Here is a 27,813-nt window from a genome sequence, read left to right on the forward strand (position 1 = left end):
GAAAGCATGTCTAAGAGTCCAGCATCGGTGCTTAGCACTGGGAAGGAAGGTCCTTAGGAACAGTCAGTCCCCTTCCCTGCTGGGCGGCATAGGGCCTCTGGACCTGCATATGCAGAGATCCTCTCCCTGGTCTTACATCACCCTTCTCACCTCTTCTCCGAAGAGCTGGGCATTGCCCCCTCCGTGCCTTGGGGAGAATAGGACCTGCATTCCAGGAAGGCATGACTGGTATATAAAGAAAGGCCAGGAAGGATAGAGGGCCTGATGTTAGAGAGAGGATCACCAGCGAGTTGTCCTTGGTGTGCTTCAGACAATGTGTCTGAAGAAACTGAACTTTTTTGGGGACTGAGGGGACAGTGGTTATGAATGGGGGATAGGAGGTGTGACCCCCTTCTCCATCCCTTTACCTACACCTTCTTTGGAACTTGGGGTTTATGCTTTTCTAAGTGGAAGAGTGGTAGCATGGATTCCCCTTTCCTTCCATTTTTTGTACTGACCTGACTGGATAGAATGATTCTGATACAGTCCTGCTGTTTTAAATTCTGCTTTATCCTCCCTGTTTGCATATGTATTGGTAGGTGATGAGTTGGGAGGACATTCAGTGTGCCTGAATGCAGTCACTCCTTCAGTAAATAATTAATTTTTGGTCCCCTGTCATATTCCAGGCCCTGCCCTAGGCACTAGGGATAAAACAGTGGACAGGACAGATAAGGTTCCTGCTCTCACAGAGTTTGTATTCAAGTCAGAGATACATGGACACATGAACAAGAACAAATTAGGAAGCAAGAAAATTTCAGCTAGAGAAGTGCTATGAAGGAAAGGAAACTGATGGAGTGGAATAGCTAGGGAGAATGAGGGACCTAGCATTACATGAGCCAGGAAGGTCAAAGAAGGTGGTATGTGGGTTTCCATCTCAGTGATGAAACTGCACAGTGGATTCTACTGGGCCAGAATGTTTTCAATACTGACAATCCCAGTTTGAAACAGATTACTGTATACTTAGCACAAAATTGTAAGTACCACGGGAGACAGAATATGGTGTTAGGAGTGTGGGTATAGATCTGAGTTTGACTTTATTCTGCTGTTGACCAGCTGAGAGACTTAGGACAAGTTGCTAAACCTCCCAAAGCTCAGTTCCTCATCTGCAAAATGGGCATAATAATAAGTACCTTGGACACTCAACAAAAAATGTATTGTGTTCCAGTTACTGTTAGGTGTAGGCAGTACCTTGGAGTCACCTATTTAGTATCTTTATTCCTTGTTAGACGTAAACTATGTGTGGTTGTTTCAGTTGCCATTGCTGCATAATAAACCACCCCCCAATTTAGTGATGTAAAGAAGTCATTTTATTATGCTCAGGATTCTGAGGGTCAGGAATTCAAACAAGGCACAGTGGGGAAGGTAGATCCCTTGGTTCCATGTCTGGGGCCTCAGCTGAGCAAGTGGCTTCTCCATGTGGTTTTTTTTTTTTCATGGGCAAGGTGTGGGCTTCCTCACAGCATGACAACTGGATTCTAAGAGTGCCTGCTCCAAGAGAACAAGGTGGAAGTGCATTGCATTTTTATCTAGCCTTACAAACCATAGCATGACTTCCACTGCAAGGACATGTTCAAGGGGAAGGACCCCCATGGAAGCAACGTTGAGGGTCACTTTGTAAGCAAGCCCCAGTACGCCAAGACCATTTCTGTCTCATTTATGCTCAGGAATATTTGTTGGAAGAAGAAATGAATGAGACACCTGATCATTGAGATCCCTGTCTTTTCAGCTTCTAGTCTGAAGACTGTCAAGACAAGTAGGCAAGCAGTTGCAGACACTAGCATCTTTACTGTGGGCAGGAGGTTCTAGGAGAGCCATCCTGAGGAAGGAGGTCTGTGTTGTGAGGATTCAGTGGAAAAATGAAAGGCACTTAATATTGTGTTGGAAACTTAGAAAGCTAAATTTAGTTAATATTTATTATTATGTCCTCCCAAGGAGGAATATTTAATTGTTCCTGAAAGGAATTAATAATGTTTCAAACTTTTGTTTTTTGTGTCTCTTGGGTATGGATTCTTGGGAAATAGAGCCCATGTACCCAAAATGTGCTACCTGAAGCAGTGGTTCCTGAAAATTCTGATGAGTTAAGATTTCTTCCCAGATGTTTCCAGGAGATGGTCTGTTGGTTTATATGGAGGAGAGACCGAATGACCGTACTGTTTTCATTAAGAACAGGAAGTATGGTGGTGTGTTGTGAGCACTGGATGAATCAGGAGGCTGGGATTTAATGCTAGTCAGACCATGTAGCCAGCTCTGGTCTTCCCTGGGGACTCCTTATTGAATGAGAGTGTTGAACTAGAGATAATTCCTGAGAGTCCTTTCAAATCTAACATTATGGTGTTCTCGAATATATCTGACTCTTGAGCAACATAAGGGCAGGGCTGCTGATCCCCCCACACTCCATAGTCAAAAAAATCAACATATAACTCTTCCAGAACTTTACTGATAGCTTTCTATTGATCAGAAGCCTTACCAATAACATAAACAGTCAAGATATTTTTTATGTTATATGTATTATATACTGTTTTTATATCATAAAGTAAGCTAGAGGAAAAAAGTTAAAATCATAAGGAAGAGAAAATACATTCATGGCACTGTATTATAAAAAAATCCACATATAAGTAGATTCATGCAGTTCAAACCCATGTTGTTCAAGGGTCAACTATAATTTTTGTCGTTCTCTGTGTCCTAAAAATTTGGAATATTATCACCTGTGGGGAGGATTGTAATGACTAATGTTTTCTGTACATTTATTATATTTCAGGCACTGTTGCGTGCATTTTTCATGTATTGACTGGTTTGATCCTCATGATAACCCTCTAAGATGGGTAGTATTTTTTCTCATAATCCTCATTTCACAGATGAACAACCCAAAATGGGGGCCCTCTGAACCCTAAATGGGGCAAGGGAGTCAGCTGATAAATGGGTACAAACCCCAGACGCCATGCTTGTAAGCCATGTACCACTCCGGCCTCAGAGTGCAGGAACTCCAGTAGAGCCTTCGCAGGAGAAATGGGAAGGCTCTTAATGGGGGTGGTTCTTGTGCTCTCCCACCTGAAACAGAAACGGAGGACTTTGTCAAGTCTCTGGAATAAAAACTTAGCACTGACACATATGAAGGGTTTACCTTCCACACTATGCCCCTTCACAATAGTCCTGTGGGGTCGATATTTTGTTAGTCATATTATGCATTTGTGAAAGCTGAGGATGGAGCTAGGATTCCAACCCGGGGCTGCTCCACTGCAGTTGGACTCTACTCCCTCAGCCACAGTGTTTTTCTACCTCTCAGGTACCGTGTTGCTTGTTTTAGAGGCTTGGCTACAGCTCTGACACCTGACCCTTTATTTCGTCAGCCTGGGAGGTTGTGTAATAAATACTTTTCTGATATCTCCCACTTCGTTCATGAAAACAATTTTAAGATGAAGGCCTTGGAATTTCTGATATAAAAGCCATGTTTAGAAAGGGTCCCTTCCCCTCCTCCCCCTTTAAAGGTGATGTTTTAGGGAAAGGGCAGCTGGATGTGGGCGCCTTCGGCTCACCTTGCAAGTAGTGGCCTACGTGAAGTGGCTGTGCCTGTGCCACATCAGGAACTGGACTGTCATCCCGTGTTCCACGTTGGAACGCGTGAACGCATGTGTGGTGTCAGGGAAGTGGGTGGTTTTAGTGACAAGGTTAACCCTGTACACTTTAAGTTATTTTTGAAGGAAAGCAAAAGCACCCAGTTTTCCAGATCTGAAGTCAGTGTTTTCATTCTGCTTTGGTGAGGCCATATTCCTTCATTGTTTGTTCACTCAATCTTTGCTAGACAGGCAGTAGAGCACGTGGCTACCGCCTGGAGTCTTGACCTGGCTCTGCCACTTACTGGCGGTGTAACCTTGGGCAAGCTGCTTAACTTCAGCTTCCACATCTGTAAAATGGGGATACTTAGAGTTTCCATGTGAAAGCATGGAAAACAGTACTTGGCACATAGTGAATGCAATATGGATTAAATGATAGTGGTGATTACTACTATTATGAAAAATTCCAATGTAATTTTTATTTTTTCAAGATTTTATTTTTAAGTGATCTCTACACCCAATGTGGGGCTCCAACTCACAACCCCATGATCAAGAGTTGCATGTTTTACTGGCTGAGCCAGGGAAGTGACCCTTTGATGTACTTTTTTTTTTTTTTTAAACTATCTATTTGTTAGAGGACGTGCACAAGTCCCCGCAGAGCATGGAGCCTGATGCAGGGCTCAATTCCAGAACCCTGAGATCATGATGTGAGCCTAAGGCAGACGTTTAACTGACTGAGCGACCCAGGTGCCCCTCCAATGAACTTTTTAATATGAATTTCCAAAGAAGTTTTGTACATGTAGTGAAGTGTTTCAAATTATGCTGTCGAGTATTTTCTCGTTCATACTTTATCTCCATTATTGATTGGGAAGTTGACATTCTAGTTCTATTCTTTTAGTGGTTACTTTTGAAATTTTATTTGCATACTTACAAAATGTAACATTAATACCCTAACCCTCTAATGGTAAGAGGTTCTTAGAGCATTTCAACTTCAGTCACCTCCTCTTTACTTATTAGCAATTGTTGTTCAGTGCTTTAGTTTTGTTTTGGTTTTTTTAACTCTACAAATTGAGCATTAACATTTTTTTGTACAGAAAATATTTAGATTTATCTACATGTTTGTCAGTTTCTTTGTTCACTATTCCTTGTATCAGGTCTTCTGGAATCATTTTCTTCCTGAAATGTGCCTGTTTTTTTGTTCTTTTAGTTTCTTTGGTTCTTCTCCCCTAGAGGATTATTTCATACCCTTTGTCTTGGGAAGTATTTCCCAATACTTCCTCTACAGTCTTTGCTCTCAGCTGGTGACCATGCTTGCTATTTAATAGGAGACAAAAAAAGAAAAAGAGAGAGAGACAGAAGCAGTTGGAAGAGGACTTTCAAAAATTGTCATCACTACATCTACCCACCTTCTAGTACTAGCGTCCGTATATTCTTCCTCCCCTGTCTGCTGGATAAACTATCTGTGCTCCTAGCAAAAGCTGATTCCCCTATTTGAGTAGTAACTCCCATTTTCTTTCACCTGTTCAAGATATTATTGACTGTTCCTTCCTGTATCATCAATTGTCCTACCTTTATTATGTCATTTTTCTTTTTTTTTTTAAGACTTTATTCATGAGAGACACACAGAGAGAGAAAGAGAGAGAGAGAGAGAGAGAGAGGCAGAGACATAGGCAGAGAGAGAAGCAGGCTCCATGCAGGGAGCCCGAGGTGGGACTCGATTCTGGGGCTCCAGGATCAGGCTCTGGGCCAAAGGCAGGCATCAAACCACTGAGCCACCCAGGAGATCCCCTTATGTCATTTTTCTATCAGCTTTCAACAGCCCTATTCTTTCCTCTATATTTAATAAAAACCCTTCCTCTCCTCACTGTTCCCTCTGGTAGTTGCCAGCAAAATTCTGTGCAAGAGTTGTGGGCACTCCTCTAATTCTTCCCCTGGGCTACATTGATCTTGCTCTAAATCATGCTTTTATCCCACTCTACTAATCGAAACAGGTCTTGTCAAGGTCAGCATTATTCTCCACTTGCTAAACATTGTGATGATTTCTGATTTAACAGGAGCATCCGTTAAGTTGATTCATTCAAGTTGATCATCCTTCTTGAAATATCTTGGAAACACTTGGATTCCAGGGCTCCATCCATGGTTAGCTTTCTGCTGATCTCACTACCAGTTCCTTGTCTTGTCCTGTTGGTTCTTCTTGAACCTGACGTGGGAGTGCTCCAGGGCTATTAGACTCCCTCTCCATCTACACTCACTCCTTGGTGATCTTATTCAGTCTTAGGGCTTAACTAACATCCACATTCTGATAACTTTCCCTTGAATTTCAGCCTCAGACATTCAATTGCCTATTCAGCATCTCTACTTGGGTGTCTAGTAAGCATCTCAAAATGAACATATCCAAATTTGAACTCTTTATTTTATTTTTTTAAAGATTGTATTTATTTGAGAGATAGTCTCAAAGCACGAGTTGGCGGCGGGGGCAGAGGCAGAGGGAGAAGCAGACTCTGCTGAGCATGGAGTCAACACACTGGGCTTGATCCCAGGACCCTGAGATCATGACCTGAGCCGAAAGCAGTCACTTAACCAACTGAGCCACCCAGGTGCCCTTAAGCTCTTAACGTTTCTTTCCAAAATTCACTCTAACTCTCTCTCTCCCAATTCTGTTCATGGCAATTCCATTCTTCCAGTTGCCAAAGCCAAAACCTTACAGTTGTCCTTAACTCTCTCACCCCTTATCCATAGCAAAATCCTTTTGTCTTTGCCTTCGAAATATATCCATCCAGACTCCTATCATATCTCACACTCGTTACCATCTCAGCTGGCCCAAACCATTATCATCGTTTGCCTGGATTATTGCAGTATCCACTTTACTAGTCTCATTTATTTTTGCTTTCCCCATCTATATTAGTTTACTGGTGCTACAGTAACAAAGTACTACAGACTGTGGCTTAAACAGCAGAAATTTGTCTCACAGTCCTGGAGGCTAGAAGTATGAAATCAACAGGATGGGCTCCCTCTGAATAGTGAGGGATGGATCTGTGTTAGGCCTCTCTCCTTGTAGATGCTCTCCCTGTGTGCATATCTGTGTCCACGTTTCCCTTTTTTATATAGAGACCAGTCACACTGAGTTAGGGCCCACCCTGATGACCTCATTTCAACTTGATAACCTCTGTAAAGACCCTATTTCCAAATAAGATCACAGTCCTGGGGGTTAGGACTCCAATGTCCCTTTCTTATGAGATTCAATTCAATTCATAACACCCCACAATGGTCTGTTTTCAGCATAGAAGGTGAAATAATCCTAGACCACATCATGTTACTACTCTGCTCAAAACCCAAGAGCTTAGTAAAAGCTAGAGTCTTTACAGTGGTTTACGGGCTGGGCATTGTCTGCTCCCTCCTTTGCCTCTTTATTCTTCCTCCTTCTACTTCGAGGGACACCACTGTTTAGTGAATAAAAGCAAGGAATCTGGACCTTGCCTGCCTAGGTTCAGATCTCAGCTCTGATACTAGTGATAAAGAATTTGGGAAAGTTATTTAGACTTAGTGTCTCAGTTTGCTGATCTGTAAAATGGGATTCATAAGAGTACCTACCTCTAGGGTTATTATGAGGATCAATATTTGTAAAGTACTTAGAATAGTGCCTCCTTGCATATTATATTAATAGGAAATACTTGTAGCAATTCTCCAATCCCAGATGCTGGAGTTCTTTAATGTATTCATTTTCCCAGTCCTCACAGCAATCCTAAAAGGTAGACACTGTTGTTATCCTCAGTTATCCACAGCTGAGGAAATTGAGGGTAAGTAATTTGCCCAAAGTCATGCAGCTAGTAAGCTGCAGCCCTAGGATTCAACCCAGGGAGTCTAGGTCCAGTTTATGCTCTTAATCGCTACCTATGTTTATGCTCTTGACCACTAATACTATGTAATGAATGTCTGTTTATTGAAATAATAGTTAATTGTGAATACTAGATGGTGGAAAAATACCTTAGTTTTTTTAAAACTCTCTGTTTTGCCCTTGTTTTTGATAGTTTTGCGAGGCACATAATTCTAAGTTTAGAGATACTTTCTTTTCAGTATTTTGAAGTTGATACTCTGTTTTCTTCTGATTTCTAGTTTGCTCCTGTTGATTTTTTAAACTCTTTTGTAGGAGATATGTTGTCTTTGAACTGATTTTAAGGTCTTAATATTTTTGTGGTTCTGCAGTTTCACTACAGTTTAAATGTGTGTATTTTGATTTCATAATTTGTCCCAGTTATTATACACAATGAAGCACAATGCTTCATATATCTGCAAATTCATGTTTTATCTCAGTTCTTGAAAATTCTCAGCTATTTTTTTCTTTTTAAAAGATGCAAATGTATTTTAAGTGGGTAATACACTAACATGGTTTAATATTTCAAGAGGTATTTTTCCTTCCACTTTTGTTCCCCAATCAACCAGCGTCCACCCTAGTGATATTATTTTTTTTAGATATGTCCTTTTCTTTCATCTTTTCATTCTGAAACTATAATTTAAAAAATTATTTATTTACTTTTTAAAAAGATTTTATTTATTTATTTGGGACAGAATATGAAAGAGAGGGAGAAGGAGACTTCCTGCTGAGCAGGGAGCCTGATGCAGGGATTGATCCTAGGACCTGAGATCATGACCAAAGCAGGAGGCAGCATCCCACCCAACTGAGCCACCCAGGTGCCTCCATTTATTGATGGAGGGAACAAGTGGAAGCCAGGGGGTGGAGCAGAGGGGAGGGAGGGAGAGAGAATCTCAAGACGACTCTATTGAGCATGGAGCTTGATGTAGGGCTTGATTTCACAACCCTGAGATCATGACCTGAGCCAAATTCAAGAGTCTGACACTCAACTGACTGAGCCACTGAGGTACCCCTGAAACTCCCAATTTTTTAATACTAGTTTTCTTGATCTACTCAATTTCTCTTGGCCTCTCCTTCACATTTTTTTTTAAGATTTTATTTATTTATTCACGAGAGAGAGAGAGAGAGAGAGAGAGAGACAGGCAGAGGGAGAAGCAGGCTCCAAGCAGGGAGCCTGATGTGGGATTTGATCCTGGATCCCAGGATCACGCCCTGAGCCAAAGGCAGATGCTCAACCGCTGAGCCACTCAGGCATCCCTCTCCTTCACATTTTCTATTGTCCTTATCTCTCTATGCTGCAGTCTGGATAACTTCTAATTTTTCTCCCCACCTGCCTCTAATTTGCTGTTTTAACCTATCCATTGAATTTTTTTATTTTAAAATTTTTTTTTATTTTTTTTATTTTAAAATTTTTAAAGTTTATTATATATATTATTTATTTTTAAGATATTATTTATTTATTCATGAGAGACAGAAAGAGAGAGAGAGAGAGGCAGAGACACAGGCAGAGGGAGAAGCAGGCTCCATGCAGGGAGCCCCATGTGGGACTTGATCCTGGGTCTCCAGGATCATGCCCTGGGTTGAAGGTGGCGCTAAACCGCTGAGCCACCTGGGCTGCCTATATTTATATTTATACATATATACATGTCTATATCTATCTACCTATCTACACACACACACACACACACACACACACATTTTACTAATCTCTACACCCAGCATGGGACTTGAACTCACAACCTGGAGATCAAGAATTGCTCACTCTTGCAACTGAGCCAGCCAGGCACCCCTCCAATGTATTTTTTTTTTTTCAATTCCCTCCAATGTATTTTGTTTTTTGAGCAGTGTAAGGTCTATAGAAAAGTTGAGCTGAAAAAAGAGTGCCCATGTAAGTCCTCACTTTTCCCACTCTAGGGTTTTGGTTTTCTCTATTATTAACATTTTGCATTAATTTTGGCACATTTGTTACAATTGATGAGCCAGTATTGATACATTATTATTAACTAAAGTCCCTGGTTTACATTAGGGTTCACCTTTGTGCTGTACCTTCTATGGATTTTGACAAATATATAATGATATATATATGAATTTGCTAGGGCTGCCATAACAAATTCTACAGACTTGGTTCAACAAAAATTTATTTTCTCAGGTTCTAGAGGCTAGAAGTTCAAGGTCAGTGGTTGGCAGGATTGGTTTCTATGTGTAGATGGCTGTCTTCTTTTTGTGTCTTCACATGGTCTTCCCTTTATATGTGTCTATGTCCTAATCTCTTTTTAGAAGGACACCAGCTATAATGGATTAGGGCCCACACTAATGACCTCATTTCAATTTTATTATCTCTTTAAAGATCCTGTCTCCAAGTACAATCATATTCTGAGGTATTGTGGTTTAGGACTTCAGCCTATCAGTTTGGTGGGGTAGACACAGTTTAGCCTGTAATAATGTATATCTGCCCTTACAGAATCATACAGAATAATTTCACTGCTATGAACATTCTGTGTTCCATCTACTCATCTGACCCTCCCTTATGAACCCCTGGCAACCACTGATCTTTTTACAATCTCATACTTTTGCCTTTTCATGAGTGTCATGTAGTTGGAATCATTTATTATGTAGCCTTTTCAGATTGGCATCATTCACTTTGCAATATGCATTTAAGGTTCCTCCATGTATTTTTGTGGCTTTATAGCTCATTTCTTTTTATCACTGAATATCCATTGATTTTTTTATTTCAGTAATTCAAAAAAACTTTTTTTTTCTTTTTTAGAGAGAGAGAGAAAGAGAGAGAATGAAGCAGGGAGGGGGCAGAGGGAGAGGGAGAAAGAGAGTCCTAGGCACAAGCCCAGCACAGAGCTTGATCTCATGATCCTGTGATCATGACCTGAGCTGAAATCAAGAGTCAGACACTTAACCAACTGAGCCACTAAGCACCCCAACATTTTTTTGAAAGTAGGCTCCATGCCTAATGTGGGGTTTGAACTCACAACCTTGAGAACAAAGATCAAATGCTCTACTGACTTAGCCAGGTACTCTTATATATTTTTAATTTCTAAAAGTCCTGTTTGGTGCCTTTATAGATTTGCCTATTTATTTTGCATATTGCATTCCCATTTTTGTGATCCCCTGTGTTACTTCTTTAAACATTCATACATAGTTATTTTGTATCCAATGGCTGATAATTTTAATACCTGAAATCCTCAGGGGTCTAAATCTATCTGTTGCTTCTGCTGAATCTTACTTGTGGTAGCTTGTTTTCTTACATGTTTGGGGCTCTAGGATTGTAAACTCATAATTGTTATTCATCTTTGGCTATTCTGGAGGCCTAAAGAGGGGAGTACTTTACTCCAGACAGGTTTGGTATTGGATTTGCCTAGAAACCTGGGGGTATTACCACTTTAATCTTTTTTGAGTTGATTTAATATTGAGTCTCAGATTTATCTTCTCCATTTTGCTCTATTGTAATGAACATTTGCTTTCAGGTCAGCCTTCCCTTTTGCCTGTTGTTCACTATTCTTCATCTGGTTTTAGCTTACTTTGGATTTGTGTTTATTACTGTGAGCCCAGTGAGTATATTTTGAAAGTCCATTTTATCTAGGATTTTATTGTTTTGTAGGTGGATATCCCTCCAGACTGTCTAGTTAGGCATCTCACCAAAGCAGGGTTCAGTTGCCTGAGTTTAGGTATTGAAAGGTAGAATGATGGTGATCAGTCACATTAGGCACCTTCTAGTTGTTCCAGTTTCACTCTCACTTAATCATTGACTCTTCAGGATTAGACTTTGGGCGCTTGGCAAATGACACGTTTTCTCTTGGCTAGCAGCCCATGCTGTTGGGAATGAAAAGTGATGATGATTAGTTTGGACACTGCCTCCATGTGCTAATTTGAATGATCTGTTTATTCCCCTGTGGTAACAATGATGAAAATTTGAATTTACTTCTGGGAAAGAAGGACCTGAAAAATAGTGTAATAACCGAGGGGTCATAAAATTGAAGTTTAAATCCTGGCTTGGCTATTTACCAGCAATGTGACCTGCTCCAGGTTGTGTAACTCCTCTGAGCCTTTGAAATCTCAGCTGTAAAGAAGAACAAACAAAGCTGCTATATACTGATCATTTATAAAATGTTAAGCAGTTTGCTAAGTTAATAACTATAGTATTTCTTTTTTTTTTTTTAAAGATTTATTTATTTATTTATTCATGATAGTCACAGAGAGAGAGAGAGAGGCTCAGAGACACAGGCAGAGGGAGAAGCAGGCTCCGTGCACCGGGAGCCCGACGTGGGATTCGATCCCGGGTCTCCAGGATCGCGCCCTGGGCCAAAGGCAGGCGCCAAACCGCTGCGCCACCCAGGGATCCCAATAACTATAGTATTTCTTATGTAATATTCAGTAACAATCTTATGAGATGTAGCTATTATTTTACTTATTTTACTGATGAGAAAACAGAAGTATAGGGAAACATAAAAAGGGTTATTGTTCAGGCCAAATTTAAATGAGATAATGTGTAGTTAACATGAGCACATATAAGGTCACCAATAAATGACAGCATTATTATAATCACTCAACATTTTCCAGATATCAAATTAGGTCATTTACATGGTATGGCCTAAATAAGATTCATTTACACAAAAAATATTTTATGGAGCACTTACTATGACCATGTGTAGTGCTCAACGCTGGGGAAACAGGAGGAAATAAGATAGATATGATCTCAGCCCTTAGAGAATTCCCTTTAGAGTGAGGGAGACAGGCACATAAACATTTACAATTCAGCCTGGGAACTGCTGTGATGGGGCAAGAATGGGGTGCTTTGGGAGTCAGGGAAAAAATTTTTTTTAAGATTTTATTTATTTGGGAGAGACAGAGCAAGCGAGCCTGAGCAGGGGGAAGGCAGAGAAAGAAGCCGACTCTACTGAGCAAGGAGCCCTATGTTGGGCTCAGTCCCAGGACCTTGAGATCATGACCTGAGCTGAAGTCAGATGCTTAACCAACTGATCCCACCCAGGTGCTCTGGGAGTAAGGGAGATTTACCAGAAGTAATGATGTGCTCTAGGTTTGTACTTGAAGAATGAATTGGAAGCAAGGGTGGAAGGAAAGGCAGAGGAGGCGGCAAGCCTAAGGAAATGAAAGTAGTTTTTGTATGTGGGATTTTAGAAAAAGTATGGACAGTAAGCCTGGGGAGATGGGCAGATGCCATATTCTGAAAGGCTGTGTAAGGCCTGCTATCAGAGTTTGACCTTTTTTTTAGATAATTGGAGAGCCTCTGAAAAGTTTTTACCCAGCAGAGATGTGATTTTAAAAGATCACTCTGGCAGAAGTGTGGGGAATGACTAGCTTTATTTATTTTTTAAGATTTAAAAAAAAAAAAAAAAGATTTTATTTATTTAGTCATGAGAGACACAGAGAGAGAGAGAGAGAGGCAGAGACCTAGGCAGAGGGAGAAGCAGACTCCCTGTGGGGACCCTGATGCAGGACTCGATCCCAGGATCCTGGGATCACCACCTGAGCCAAAGGCAGACACTCAACCATTGAGCTGCCCAGATGTCCCAAGAGTAGCTTTAAATACTTTTATGTCATTTAATCTTTACACCAACACTTGGAGGTAGGTATTATTATCTTGATTTTAAAGATGAAGAAATTGAGACTTGGAGAATTTACTGTATTCACACATTTAATAGGTAGTAGAGTCACTTACCCATATATGTCTGACTCTAAATCTATGTTGCTGTATTGTCTTCAACTAGTAATGATTTGGATGACCTAATTTATGTTTACTCTGTAGAAAATTCTCATTCATTCTTATAGTATTATTTGCATACTCGGTGTTAGTTTACAAAGCATTTCACAGCCATTATTTAATCTTAAAAACTATGAATTAGGTGATGTTATCTCTGTTTTATAGATATAAAAGAAAATTGAAGTTGACCTTCAGTTGAATGGTCCTATACACCTAGAAAGTTGTGGAGCTGTGACTTGAACACCATGCTCTTGACAGAGGAAAGCTTTTTTATGGATATCTTGTGAACATGCCACATTTCTTTTTGAGTCTTTGCTCGTTGCTCATGGGTGAATGTTTATAAGGCTCTTTTCTTCCAGGTTTTGGAGATCACATTCATTGGAGGACACTAGAAGATGGGAAGAAGGAAGCAGCTGCCAGGTACAAGATACGGTTTTAAGTTATTTATAGTGGAAGGGATACCTGGCTGGCACAGTCAGATAGAGCATGCAATTCTTTTTTTTTTTTTTTTTTTTTTTTTGAGATTTTATTTACTTATTCATGAGAGACACACAGAGAGAGAGAGAGGCAGAGACATAGGTAGAGGGAAAAGCAGGCTCCGTGCAGGGAGCCTGATGTGGGACTCAATCCCAGGACTCCAGGATCATGGCCTGGGCTGAAGGCAGCCTCTCAACCGCTGAGCCACCCAGGCATCCCAGAGCATGCAGTTCTTAATCTCAGTGTTGTGAGTTCGACCGTTCAACCCCATGTTAGACCTAGAGATTTAAAAAAATACATTCAATAGGTTATTTATGCTAGTGAAACACTTTCCAGCCATCAGCTTAACATTAATTTCACATGAAAAGTTATGCCAGAGCCAGAACTTAGTAGTTGCCTGATGATAACAAAAAATACTAATACTAAGTGCTTATTTTGCACCAGACATTGAATAATTTGAATTAATTTATTTAATTCTCATAACAACTCTTTTGAGGTGGGTACTACTGTTACCTTCATTTTAGAGATGAGACAACTTAAGGCACAGAGCAGTTAAGTAACTTGCTTAAGATCACACAGCTAGTATGTGGTGGAGCCAAGATTCAAACCCAGGCACTCTGGCTTCGGAGCCTGCACTCAACCAGTAACCCACACTGCCTAACAGTCTCAAGGTGAATAGTATTAAGTTTCAGTTAGGTTTAGCCTATGCACTGATGCACATAGGTGATGCAAAGGAGGAAGAAAAGGCGGAGCAGGGGAGGGAAGGCTAACCACAGATCTAAGTGCTTTACATGCATTCATTTATTTAATCCTTATAACCTATGGGGTTGGTTCAGCCTGTGGAATAAGAACTGTTACTATTTTACACAAGAGGAAAATGAGACACTGATGATTAAATAACTTGTCAATAGATTATACAGCTAGTGACACAACCGGTACTTGAATGTTTTATACTATACTGGAGAGATACAAAGACCCAGTATATGTGCATCTACTTTATATATACACATCCTTGCACAGCAACACACTTCTGCACCTGCAAAATTACAGTTGACTTTTGAATAGTGCTAGGGGCGGTTAGGGATGCTCAAAATCTGCATGTAACATTTGAGTCCCCCCAAAACCGAAAACCGGTAACATAAACAGTCAATTAACACATATTTTGTATGTTATATGTATTACATACTGTATTCTTACAACAGAGTAAGCTAAAGGAAATCATAAGGAAGAGAAAATACATTTACGGTACTGTAAAAAAAAATCTGCATAATAAGTGTACCTGTGCAATCCAAGCCCTTGTTTTTCAACTGCATAATGCTTGCTTTGGCTAGAACAGATCCTACAGCTTCATGGCACGAGGCTCACACATTCTGTAGAGCAGGGTTACCAGACTTAACAAAGAAAAATAAGGACTCCCAGTTAAATTTGAATTTTGGGTAAACAAGGAGTAATTTTAAATATGCCCATTCAATATCTGAGAAATAGTAAAAATATTTTTTGTTGCTTATCTGAAATTCAAATTTAACCAGGCATCCTGTATTTAATCAGGCAACCTTACCAAGGAAGAACAAAAAATAGGTTTGAAGTTCTAAAGCAAATGACTACTCCTACATAAGGTCTTAAGTGAGTTTTGGGGGCACTTTGTTTTTCTCTTCCATACCTTTACATCCCAACCTACTCTATCCGTTGTAGGATGTCTGACTCTCCTTGTAGGTGCTTGATTTTTCCCGTTCAGACCCTTAACCACCTTCGCGGGAACTGCCTGGTGTTCATTTCCGAATTCCCAGTCGTGGAGAGGTTGAGTGATTGAAATGGTTATGGAGTTAACAGTTTCTGGGAGTCACTGGGTGTAAGGAATGGACGGAAACTAGCATTTGTTCCCGGTCCTGTGCTGAATATGGTGCGGACTGTCTTGCAGTGTTTAAGCTCCTTCAGGCCCCATTATGGATAATGGCCGGACTTCGCCTTTGGCCACAGAGGGCTCCCATCCTTTCGAGGCCTCTTGACATAACTAACCCGTCGTTCTAGTTTCCATCACCTTCCTGAGCGAGCAGGTCCTGGGTCTCCTCGGAGCCAACTCGTGTTGCCATAGCAACAGCAGGTCCCGTGGGACTCGGGTGGGGTCGGAAGTGCGTGGCCTTCCGGTTTGCGTCGGTGACGTCGGCCGCCCGGAAGTGACGCTCGGCGGCCGCGAACGGCCGCTCCCCGCCGGGATGCCGCTCGTGGTGTTGTGCGGGCTGCCGTACAGCGGCAGGAGCCGGCGCGCCGAGGAGCTGCGCGGGGCGCTGGCGGCCGAGGGCCGCGCGGTGTGCGTGGTGGACGACGCGGCGGTGCTGGGCGCGGAGGACGCGACCGTGTACGGCGACTCCGCCCGGGAGAAGGCGCTGCGCGGCGCCCTGCGAGCCGCGGTGGAGCGGCGCCTGAGCCGCCGCGACGTGGTCATCCTGGACTCGCTTAACTACATCAAGGGCTTCCGCTACGAGCTCTACTGCCTCGCGCGGGCGGCGCGCACCCCACTCTGCTTGGTGTATTGCGTGCGGCCGGGCAGTGTGAGCGCGGGGCCTCGGGCGGCGGCGGACCCTGGCCGGAATGGCGGTGCGGGTCAGAGGCCGCGCGCTGAGGACGGAGGGAGACCCCTGGCGGCGGGCGCCGCGGTCCGCAGGGAGCCCTGGGCCGCCGAGCCTCAGGAAGCGGAGCAGGAGACCGCGGCGCCCGCTCTCCCGGCTCTTGGGACTCCAGAATTCGAAGAATCTGCAAACCTCGGGTCCAGTGCGTCTTACCCCCCCGAGCTTATGGAAGCCCTGAGGGTGCGCTTTGAGGCTCCAGACTCTCGGAACCGCTGGGACCGACCGCTGTTCACCTTGGTAGGCTTAGAGGCGCCGTTGCCCCTGGCCGAGATTCGGGCTGCCTTGTTTGAGAACCAGGCCCCTCCGCCTCATCAGTCTACACAGTCCCAGCCCCTTGCCTCCGGCAGCTTTTTGCACCAGTTGGATCAGGTCACGAGCCAGGTGTTGGCGGGACTGATGGAAGCGCAGAAGAGCGCGGTCCCTGGAGACCTGCTTAAGCTTCCTGGCACCACGGAGCACCTGCGGTTTACCCGGCCTTTGACCATGGCAGAACTGAGTCGCCTCCGCCGCCAGTTTATTTCCTATACCAAGATGCATCCCAACAATGAGAACCTGCCTCAGCTGGCCAACATGTTTCTGCAGTATCTGAGCCAGAGCCTGCACTAGGGGGGGGCGGGGGGGGGGCGTGGCTCCTCGTCTAACCTCCACTACCCTAAGTTTCTTGATCGACTAATTTCTTTATTTTAAAAAAAAATTTTTTTAAATTTATTTATGATACAGAGAGAGAGAGAGGCAGAGACATAGACAGAGGGAGAAGCAGGCTCCATGCACCGGGAGCCCGACGTGGGATTCGATCCCGGGTCTCCAGGATCGCGCTCTGGGCCAAAGGCAGGCGCCAAACCGCTGTGCCACCCAGGGATCCCTTGATCGACTAATTTCAGTGTCTGCAGGGCATGTTGATGTGTGGTGGCAGAGCTGCTGTGATTGATTTACTCACACTTTCCTCTGTGCTAGGCCTTGTGTTTACAGCATAGATTGAAACTAAAGAAAAGAGAGAACTGGCTCGGAGGATCTTGGCAAATTTCTCCAGGGGACAGTCAGGTGGACAGAGTTTGTTTAGATTGGGTTCTACTTGACATATCAGACATGGATTTTCCCCATCTGAACTGTGGGAGCACAGACTGGATGGGTGGGTTGTCTTAAAACAGTTATGAACAAAACCTGAAGATGGCTCAGGTCTGCATCTGTACTGGCCTTTCTTTCATATCATAATTTTTTGAGTACTCTGCCTACTTTTTGCTAATCTTTCCCGGAGCCAAAGGTCACAGATATATCCACGGGTTTCTGTGCTTGGGAAGCTTTGGTTTTGGTGGAAGTGAAAGACAACTACTATTTCATCTAATAAAATCTTTTAGGAGAAGAAAGTTGGCTGGAATCTTTTTCACTTAATATAACTTAATGTTATTCATGTAACTTACTTAATATATGTGTATCTGAATGTTACGTCACTATTATGCCTTTGACCAAAGTAGTGCTTTGGCAGTGCTTAGTGAGAGACTATATATTTTGCTCTAGCTTAGGGCAATTAACACTTCTATAACTGTTGTGCTTCATTCTGTATTTCAAGGCAAGTATCACCGTAAGCTTCTTTAATTCTTTCATTGATTTCCTTAAATGGTGGGTACCTACCTTACCAGTACTTGTGATTTTCTTTTTTTTTTAATTTCTTTTTATTGGAGTTCAATTTGCCAACATATAGCATAATACCCAGTGCTCATCCCATCAAATGCCCCCCTCAGTGCCCGTCACCCAGTCACCCCAACCCCCGCCCACCTCCCTTTACACCACCCCTTGTTCATTTCCCAGAATTAGGAGTCTCTCGTGTTCTGTCTCCCTCACTGTTATTTCCCAAACATTTTCTCTCCTTTCTCCTTTATTCCCTTTCACTATTTTTTATATTCCCCAAATGAATAAGACCATATAATGTTTGTCTTTCTCTGATTGACTTATTTCACTCCGCATAATATCCTCCAGGTCCATCCATGTCGAAGCAAATGGTGGGTATTTGTCGTTTCAAATGGCTGAGGTAATATTCCATTGTATACATACACCACATCTTCTTTATCCATTCATCTTTCAATGGACACCGAAGCTCCTTCCACAGTTTGGCTGTTGTGGACATTGTTGCTATAAACATTGTGGTGCAGGTGTCCTGGTATTTCATTGCATCTGTATCTTTGGGGTAAATCCCCAGCAAGCACTTGTGATTTTCAAAGATAAATTAGAGGTAGTCTTTGCTCATGAGAACTAATAGTTTGGTGAAAAATACACACATGTAGACATGATTATGGGATGAAAAGGGCTGGTGGTTGCAGGATGAAGACAGAATGCTTTGGAAACCCAGAGGAGGAAAGGACTAATTAGCTGTTTGAGAGAAGGTCGTTTTGGGAAAGCTTCACAGAGGGTGAAGGCCATAGGTTTTGTAGGCCATAAGGTCTCTGTTGCAGCTTATTAACTGTAGCACATTGTAGCACAAGAGCAGCCATATACAGTAAGTATGCAACAGTATATTTTAATACTACACCGAAAGGTAAAGTATGTTTATTCTTAACATACCACAAGGTACTATTTTTTAATTTGTTTTTCAACCATTTAAAAATGAAAAGGAATTTGTATCTGACAGCTCTACAGAAGCAGGTAGTGTGTTGAATCAGGTCTACAGACCCTAGTTTGCTGATGTCTGCTCTAGAAGGATAAATAGAAGTTTGCTTAGGAGAGAGGAGGGAGCAAGGCATTCTAAACTGCTCTGTAAGTGCATGGAGCTATTAAAAGGATGGGCTGCCTTGGTTGGTCATGTGTTTCTTCAGGCAGTCTGGACCACCCTTTGTTATATGAAATATATTGGATATATTATAATTATATATAACATATTAGATGATACATTATAATTCCGGAATGAAATGGAGGCTTGGCCTAGGCAGCTTGTAAGGCCTTTTCCAACCTCTTCTCTGATTTAAAGTTAGTTAATTATTGATTGTGGATTGCCATCCTAAAATGAAGTAGACAGTAACAGAAAGAGCATTGGTTTTGGTGTCAGACTTCATGAATTAGTAAGTGGCAGAACCTAGGTTTTTTGGGGCCATATATTTAATCTCTTAGGAGTCTTAGTCTCAATTTTCTCATTTCTATTTGAGAACAGTAATAGTATATACCTTAGGATTGTTGTGAGGATTTATTTATTTTAAAAGATTTGTTTATTTATTTGAGAGAGAACACAAGCAGGGGAAGGGGCAGAGGGAGAAGGAGAAACAGACCCTCTGCTGAGCAAGGAGCCAGTAGTCCCAGGGCTTGACCCCAGGACTGTGAGGTCGTGACCTGAAACAAAGTCTGATGCTTAACTGACTGAGCCACCAGGCGCCCCTGTAGTGAGGAATTATTATTATTTTTTTAAGATTTTATTTATTCATGAGAGACACAGAGAGAGAGGCAGAGACAACAGGCAGAGGGAGAAGCAGGCTCCATGCAGGGAGCCCAACATGGGACTCAATCCTGGGGCTCCAGGATCAGGCCCCAGGCTGAAGGCAGCATTAAACCACTGAGCCACCTGGGCTGCCCTGTAGTGAGGATTTAAATGATATAATGCATGTAAAGTACATAGCGCAATGTATAAAATGGTTAGATTTTGGCTATTATTACTGTGATTACTTAGATCCCACTTCTCACATAAGTTTGCCCTGTTTGGTTTATAAGCTTTTACAAGTATTAGAGGCACAGATCCATCCCAGATTTGTAGTAGGTCTCTAATGAAGTAGGTAGTAGGTCTCTAATGAAGTAGCTGAATAATTCATTTGACAGTTACTAAATTAATTATGTATATTTGGAATAGTGCCTGCTACATAGTAAATGCTACATAAGTGTTTGTTATCAGTAATATTCTATGTGCCAGATGTAAGGCATGTGGAAAGAGCTAAGTTCTTAACCTTAGGAAACCCCAAGTCTGGGAGCTCCTGGGTGGCTCAGTCAGTTAAGTTTCCGACTCTAGGTTTCATCTCAGGGTCGTGAGCTCAAGCCCCATTGAGATCAGCCTCAGTGTGGAGCCTGCTTAAGATTCTCCCTGCTCCTGTACCCGCTCCTTCCTGCCACATGTTTGTGCTCTCCCTAAATAAATAAATAGATCTTTAAAAACAAAAAAAGAGGGGTGCCTGGGTGTCTCAGTTGGTTAAGCATCTGCTTAGGGCTCAAGTTGTGATCTCTGGGTCCTGGGATCAAGCCCTGCTTTGGGCTCCCTGCTCAGCGGGGAGTCTGGTTCTCTCCCACCCACCCCCACCTTTTTCTTTCCTTTTTTTTTTAAAGATTTTATTAATTATTCATTCATTCATTCATTCATTCATTCATTCATGAGCGACTCAGAGAGAGAGAGGCAGAGACACAAGCAGGCTCCATGCAGGGAGCCTGACATGGGACTCAATCCGGGGTCTCCAGGATCAGGCCCTGGGCTGAAGGCGGCCCTAAACCGCTGAGCCACCCGGGCTGCCCTACTCCCCCCCCCCCCATCTCTCCCTTTTTCTCTCCCTCTCTCTGTCTCTCTCCCTTCTCTCTCTACATCTTCCCCAACTTGTGCTCTCTCTCACACTCTCTCTCAAATAAATAAAAAATCTTAAAAAAAAAAAAGTCTTTCAGGGAGACAGGTAAGTAATAGAGTTCAAGGCAGTAAATGCATCGATTGTATTCTACAGTGTATGGTGGTCTGGTGATGCAGGGGTTGGATGATGAAGAAAGCCCCTGGCTGCTTACATAGCGCTCTCCTACAAGTTGGCATTGAGCCTTGACAACATAAGAGCTTCATCTGGCCAAGGCTGGTTCAGGTGGATTGTCTTGTTTATCATTTAAAAAAGAAAAAGATTTATAAATCTTTTGATTGTAAAAATTACATTTAATTATAGAAAATACAGAAAAAGTGTAAAATCCACAATCCCATTATCTAGGAAAAACTGCTATTATATTTTGGTACATTTCTGTCATTTCCTTTTAGGCTCTTTTCCTCTGTATATAGTTGTAATTTTAATCCAGACTACAGATGATAATTTTATATTCTGGTTTGGTTTATTTTATTTATTTATTTATTTATTTATTTATTTATTTATTTATTTATTCATTTATTTAAGATTTTTATTTATTTGTGAGAGACACAGGGGGAAAGAGAGAGAGAAAGAGGGGTGGGGGGAGGGCAGAAACATAGGCAGAGGAAGCAGGGAGCCTGCTGCGGGACCTGGACTCAATCCCAGGACTCCAGGAACACGCCCTAGGCCAAAGGCAGGTGCTACACTGCTGAGCTACCCAGGCATCCCTGTTTTTTTTGTTTTTGTTTTTTTTGTTGTTTTGTTTTGTTTTGTTTTAAGTAAGCTCTATGCCCAACATGGGCTTGAACTCATGACTGTATCAGGAGTCACATGCTATACTGACTGAGTCAGCCAGGCACCCCATTCTAGTTTTTAATTTGATATAACTGAAAAATTTTACTAACATTTTCAATGATTACATAACCATATCTAGAAATACTGTAATTTGATGTTCTCTTCTACAGTCTCCCTAGCTTTAGGCCCAAATTTGCAGAATTTACAGGAATGTCAGAACTTACCAATAGTTTTATTACAATAATCTATATTGAATATTTAGGTTGCCGAAAATTTTTTTTAATCTAAATCATACTAATAAACGTCTTTGTACATTAACCTTGTCTTTATAAGGTGGTCATTAGGATAGACATAAAGAAATGGAATTACTAGATTGTAATTTTTTTGTTATCTTTTTAAGTGGCTTACCTCTGATGGTGATTATCCATAAGTCCTGGTGTGGAGCTTGCAAAGGTAAGTGCAAATAATCAAACTTCAAATGTGTTCTTTTTTTTTTTTAATTTTATTTATTTATTCATGAGAGACACAGAGAGGGGGGGGGGGCAGGCAGAGACACAGGCAGAGGGAGAAGCAGGCCCCATGCAGGGAGCCCGACGTGGGACTCGATCCCGGGATTCTAGGATCACACCCTGGGCTGAAAGTGGCACTAAACCGCTGGCCCACCCAGGCTGCTCTCAAATGTGTTCTTAAATAGTAACACTTTAAAAATACTAGCACAGATTTTGTCCTAGCACTGCTGATTGCTTTAAGGAATACCAAAGAAATATATGACATAGATTCCTTTCCCTCAAGAAGTTTGCAGTTATCTTTGCAAGGGGTTGGAGGGTAAAGCAATTGAGATATGATGAGGGAGAGTATGGGATTAGAGCTACAGTAGTCAATGGAGAATAGATATAGGAAACTGAAATAGAGACATAAGAAGTGATTAGGGAAGTCTTCCTGGAGGAAGTGGGAACAAAATTACAACCCACGTTTATTTGTGGTCTGTGTTCTTTCTGCTGTGCCACCTTACTGCTTTCCAGGCTTTTTTTTTTTTTTTCCTTTATTTGGTATGCTATACTTAACAAAATCCTAGTTAGAAAAGGAGCATAAAATTAATGTAAATAGTGTAATTATATGTATATGTGGTAATGTTATTCTATTGTCTATTACTTCAATAGAAGTTATTGAAATGTGGCTATAAAAAGCAAATAGAAACTCATATGCCATTATTCTATATTTATGATAAAAGCTTCAGAGAAATGAAGTCAGTCGCTCCAGGTCACATACCTATGTTTGTAAGTGGCAGAAGCATGACCAGAGTTCAGGTGTCCTGATTTCTGGTTCTTAGGGTTTTTTTAAAAATAAAAAAAAAAGGTCCAGTTATTTGAATCAACTCAGCAAATTAGGGTTTGAATATGACAATGATGTTTTCTTCTATTCCAAAATCTTTTTCCCTCTAGCTTTAAAGCCCAAATTTGCAGAATCTACAGAAATTTCAGAACTTTCCCATAATTTTGTTATGGTGAATCTTGAGGTAAGACTTTGAGAGTTTCTCCTTGCTATGATTTTAAGTCTTTGCTGTTTTAAAATTATCATCATTAGTGGTGTAAAATCATATTCAGCAGATCTGGCTTCGTTATGAGAGCGTTTTCCTCTTGAACTCTAATACTAAGTCTTGTGTCAGTGTAGAAAGCCATCCAGCCTCCATTTGTTGGAGGAAGAAGAGAGAAATTGGATAAGATAACTAAATTTTAAGGTCCCTTCAATCTTAGTCTATGATTATGACATGTTTTACATCTTTTTTTTCTTTTTTTTTTTTTTTTTTTTTTTTATGTTTTACATCTTTGTGTGGCTAAACTGAAAGTATAGTAGTAACACATGCAGGACACAGAACCCTGCAAAATGTGATGCAGCTGAGCCCCTTCTCTGTGCTGGGCTTGTATGTAAAACCTTTCTGTTTCATGAACTATCCTTTATGTACTTGACATAGATTACAGGTCTTGTAGTCTCAAGTCAGAATATCAGATTTTAGAAGGGATTTTTCGGCCACTGGTAATAGCCATTTTACAGAAAGAGCATCTTGGGACCGAAGGAATGAGTTGATTTAGTCAAGATCGTAGAGCCAAGTGATAAGAATAGGTACTATGACCTAGCTATGCTTCCTTTTAGGCTGTACTCTTCAAATGAGGGATGTTTAGATGCTCTATGATGCAACTTCTAGCCCTGAGTTTCTATAAAGATAATATTTACTTACACATAGGACTGGAAGTCTTTTGAGCATGTTAATGGGGAATGTTGAGGCAGCTAAGGGATTGCTTATGTAACTAGTGGATAGCCTGAATGCTGACACACCTCACTCAAGGCAAAATTATATTACAGTTTGAAGAAATCCCATTTAACTCCTAAATATTTGGGATCCACACCAAGAATGACAAAATTACTATTTATTTCTTATGCATATGAACTAAGTTCATATGCATCACTTTCTAAGTTAGAATCACCACTCAGAGGAAACAGAAATGCCTTCAGTGAGCATACTGCAAATTCAGAGATTTTAAAAGAAAGCTAATTATGTGGTCATATCTCCTGGGAGGACTGTAACTCCATAATTATAGCTAAAATGTTAGTCTCATTACTTCATTGATTCAAGAAATACTGTGTGCAAGTCAGTGATGTCGATATTGGGAATCAGCAATGGAAAAACAGACAAAATTCCCTGTACTCACTGAAATTACATATGGGAAATTGAATATGGGGAGATAGACTAGTTAAAATATGTCAGATGGTGGCTAAAAGTGAAGGGTGGAAGGGATACTTTGCAATTTTAAGTAGATGGTTAGAAAAGAAGGTGACATTTGAACAAAGATTTGAAACCAAAAAGGGAGTGAGCTACATGGATAATAGAGGAAGTATGTCCTGGCAGGGGAAAGAGCAAGTACAAAGGCCTAAGTGAGGTGCATGCCTGGCTTGTTTAATGACAAAACAGCAAGCAAGTTAGTGTGGTTGAAAAAGACTGAACAAGAGGTAGGACATAAAGTTAGAGAGGTGCCCAGGTAGCGGATTACATAGGGCCTCTTAGGCTACTGCAGGGACTTGGGGTTTTATCCTGAGAGAGAGGGGAAGCCACTAAAAGGTTTTTGTTTAAAGTTTTATTTATCTGAGAAAGAGCAAGGTGGAGGGGCAGAGGGAGATAGAGTCTTAAGCAGACTCTGCACTGAGCGTGGAGCCTGACCCAGGGCTTGATCTCCTAACCCTGAGATCACAACCTGATCCAAAACCAAGAGTTGTAGGTTCAACTGACTGCCCCATCCAGGTACCCCACCACCTAAAGGTTTTGAAGAGAGAGAGGACATGACCTGACTTAAGGTTTACACTTAAATAGGATGAAGAGGAGCCAAAGGATGAAGATTTCAGCCCTGATGGGGGTTACATTCCACGAATCCTTTTTTTGGGTAAGGTAAAAGATCTTAATCTGGGGATCTGTGATGTGGAAGGAGAGATAGAGGAGTGAAGAAGGCACTGATTCCATATAGTGAAACTATGCAAGGATGGCTAAAAACAAAAACAACCAGTTTCTGGAAAGTCAGGGAGTTCTGAATGCCAGAACTTCAAACCTGAAGGAAAATTTTTTCCATTAACTGTCTTTGTGATCAGTGACAGAGTACTGGAATCATCCATTATTCATCTGTGTATTAGCTGTATGTCAAGCACTGGGCTCTACACTAGGCGGCTCTACAGGGACAGAGATAAGCCACAGTTCCTACCCTTGACCTCATAGCGCATCCAAGGGGTGGAGTACTATAACCAGATATATCTTTCCACAAACAATTTATAAAAGATGTTAATTTTTTTTTAAGATTTTTAATTTATTTATTCATGAGAGAGAGGCAGAAACACAGGCAGAGGGAGAAGCAGGCTCATGCCGGGAGCCCAATGTGGGACTCAGTCCCGGGACTCCAGGATCACGCCCTGGGCCGAAGGCGGGCGCTAAACCGCTAAGTCACCCAGGGATCCCCAAAAGATGTTAAATTTAATGACCATCTAATGTTTCCTCAGCATCCTGCTGGATTCTGTGTGTGTGTGGGGAGACAAATAGAAATATAGCATCCTACCATTATCAAGAAGAAAGGGAACGTGCCAGGAAGAGAGAACAGCATATGCGAAGGCACGGGAGACTTGAGTTCAGGGAGCTGCAAGGAATTCACTGTGATTATAGCATAAAACACAGGGGTAGAGTGGTGAGCTAATGGGCTGCGAAGTGGGGAGGTCTCATTTCCTAGCAGGCCTAATGTACTATATAGCATTTGAAATACCTCTCTAATTACTATAATCATTGTGCCGTTTTGTCCACAATAGATCCCAGTGGCAAGGTGCATCCTGAAATCATCAATGAGAATGGAAACCCCAGCTACAAGTATTTCTATGTCAGTGCTGAGCAAGGTATGGCTACGTAGAGAGAGAGAGGAGGGAGACTTGCTGCTAAATTTAACTAGGATGAACCCCATGCAGTGTCTGTGGGAGGAGGCTGGATTCCACGCGTGAGCTGAGCATCCCTAGCAAGAACAGCTTTTGGCTAGAATCTTTGTGGAACAGAGGAGAAAGATGAGACTGAGCCCCTTCCCTCGCTGCTTACAGTGCAGTATGGCGCTAACTGAATCACAGGAAACTGAAGAACTGAGGCTCATGGAGATAGTCACTTGCCTGTGGTCTCAAAATTAAGTTGCAGAGCTGGAATTTCTGTCCAGAACTTAAGTTTTTTTCCTACTGTGCTAACACTACTCTTCCTAAAGAATGCAAAGGAGTTGATCAAGTCTAAAAGGTATCATGATAGTAAGCTTTAACTGGACCTAAGAAGGCTAAGAATTTGTCTCTATGGACAGATATGAGGGTGGGGCATAGGGTGGGGGGTGGCCCTACATGGAGAGTCCACAGGCTTGCGGGAGGACACAGTGCCTGGACTGAATCCTGAGGAATGAGCCCTAGCCAGCAGATAAATGCAAAAAGCACGTTCCAGGCAGAGAGAACAGCATCAGCACAAATAGGTGAAGGGAAGTTGAAATCATGTCATGCCTTCTTGTTCTCTAATCCTTGAACACAACCATTCTATTTTTTTTTTTTTTTAACACAACCATTCTAGAGGCCAGGATTGGAATCCCTGCTAAGTACCGTCCCTGTTTTCCTTCCAAAGTTCCTCCTATCATGTATAGGAGAGGGTTGTTGGCTAAGTTGCCACATGTCTCGCATTGCCATGCTGTCGGGTTGTTGATCGCTTTATGTTCTGAGTACTTGGAACTCTTATTTCTCAGAACAGGGAGAGGAAAGAGATCTGGAGAGGTTATCCCCTTGCCATGGGTAAGGAGCATGTCTTCTTCCTTACCTAACTGCAGATCATCAGAGGCTGGTATATTAGAGAGAACCTTCCCACATGGGAAAGGCGGCTAGATTTTAGGTCGCCAACTCTTGACCCTTGAGTTCACCTTCCCTTTAGTATTTCATCCACCTTACCATTGCTATCTCCACACTGCTATCATCTTTCAACACAGTAGTCCAAATGTGGACCCAAGACCCTTGCCTGAATCCCCCATGGCTCAGCTGACATGAAACTGGAACGTCAAGCCTGGCTTTACAAAAGGCTTAGACAAAGCAAAAGAGAAATAACAAACTGTACTACCTGGCTCTTAACGCGGCTGTAGGCTTCCTTTCTGAGATTTATAGAATGCGGCTCAACCCAGCCCCTGGCCTGTCACTGTCTGGAGAGCCTGTACCCAAACAGCTGCCCCCCTTGAAGCTGAATCAACAGGGGAGATGTCCTGAGACAAGTTTCAGCTCTTTTCTTTTTTGACTGAGAACTTGGTTGCTTTTCTGTATAGTTGATGCTAGCAATGACTCCCTCCCTCATTGGAGGCCATACCCCCTCCGAGCACACGCACACACTCATCTGTAACTTCCACAGAAAATGAAACAAACACAGCAGTCATTCAAATAATATGACGGGGGGTGGTGGGAGGGTTTTCTATTCCCTTAATGACAAGTGAACATCTGTAGCCTGTGACGGGGATTCAGCCCTAATCCTGGAGGAGAAACCATAGTAACTAGTAGTATTTTTGTAGCGTTTCATAATTTATAAAGCCTTTTTGTGATCCTGTGTGAAGTAAGTAGCGTTACCTCATTTTATAGA

General features: G+C 41.9%; 2 protein-coding genes and 1 long non-coding RNA gene across 4 annotated transcripts in view; 2 read left to right on the forward strand and 1 right to left on the reverse strand.

Moving 5' to 3' along the window:
- The window catches only part of TXNDC12 (thioredoxin domain containing 12), a 29,993-nt gene that overhangs the window by 474 nt on the left and 1,706 nt on the right, over nt 1-27,813 (forward strand). The window contains exons 2-6 of the mRNA XM_038558036.1: nt 13,555-13,615; nt 22,054-22,106; nt 23,096-23,169; nt 25,018-25,087; nt 25,992-26,075. Of these exons, the coding sequence (XP_038413964.1) occupies nt 13,555-13,615; nt 22,054-22,106; nt 23,096-23,169; nt 25,018-25,087; nt 25,992-26,075 (342 nt within the window). The remainder of the gene's footprint in view (nt 1-13,554; nt 13,616-22,053; nt 22,107-23,095; nt 23,170-25,017; nt 25,088-25,991; nt 26,076-27,813) is intronic.
- Nucleotides 1,078-15,824, reverse strand: LOC111098967. 2 transcript variants are annotated; one of them, XR_005370222.1, is made up of 3 exons: nt 15,333-15,824; nt 2,968-3,087; nt 1,078-1,524 (listed from the first exon to the last, which is right to left on the reverse strand). It is a non-coding gene; the product is annotated as an uncharacterized LOC111098967 (long non-coding RNA). The 2 variants fall into 2 exon arrangements; XR_005370221.1 differs by lacking the exons at nt 1,078-1,524; nt 2,968-3,087 and adding exons at nt 13,801-13,950; nt 14,952-15,063 and having other exon boundaries at nt 15,333-15,823.
- KTI12 (KTI12 chromatin associated homolog) lies at nt 15,854-17,663 on the forward strand. The gene has a single exon (XM_038558027.1). The coding sequence runs from the start codon at nt 15,886-15,888 to the stop codon at nt 16,903-16,905; it is 1,020 nt and encodes a 339-aa protein (XP_038413955.1). The 5' UTR covers nt 15,854-15,885; the 3' UTR covers nt 16,906-17,663.

The sequence above is a fragment of the Canis lupus genome, chromosome 15 (genome assembly GCF_011100685.1).
Source record: "Canis lupus familiaris isolate Mischka breed German Shepherd chromosome 15, alternate assembly UU_Cfam_GSD_1.0, whole genome shotgun sequence".
NCBI classification, from domain to species: Eukaryota; Metazoa; Chordata; class Mammalia; order Carnivora; family Canidae; genus Canis; species Canis lupus.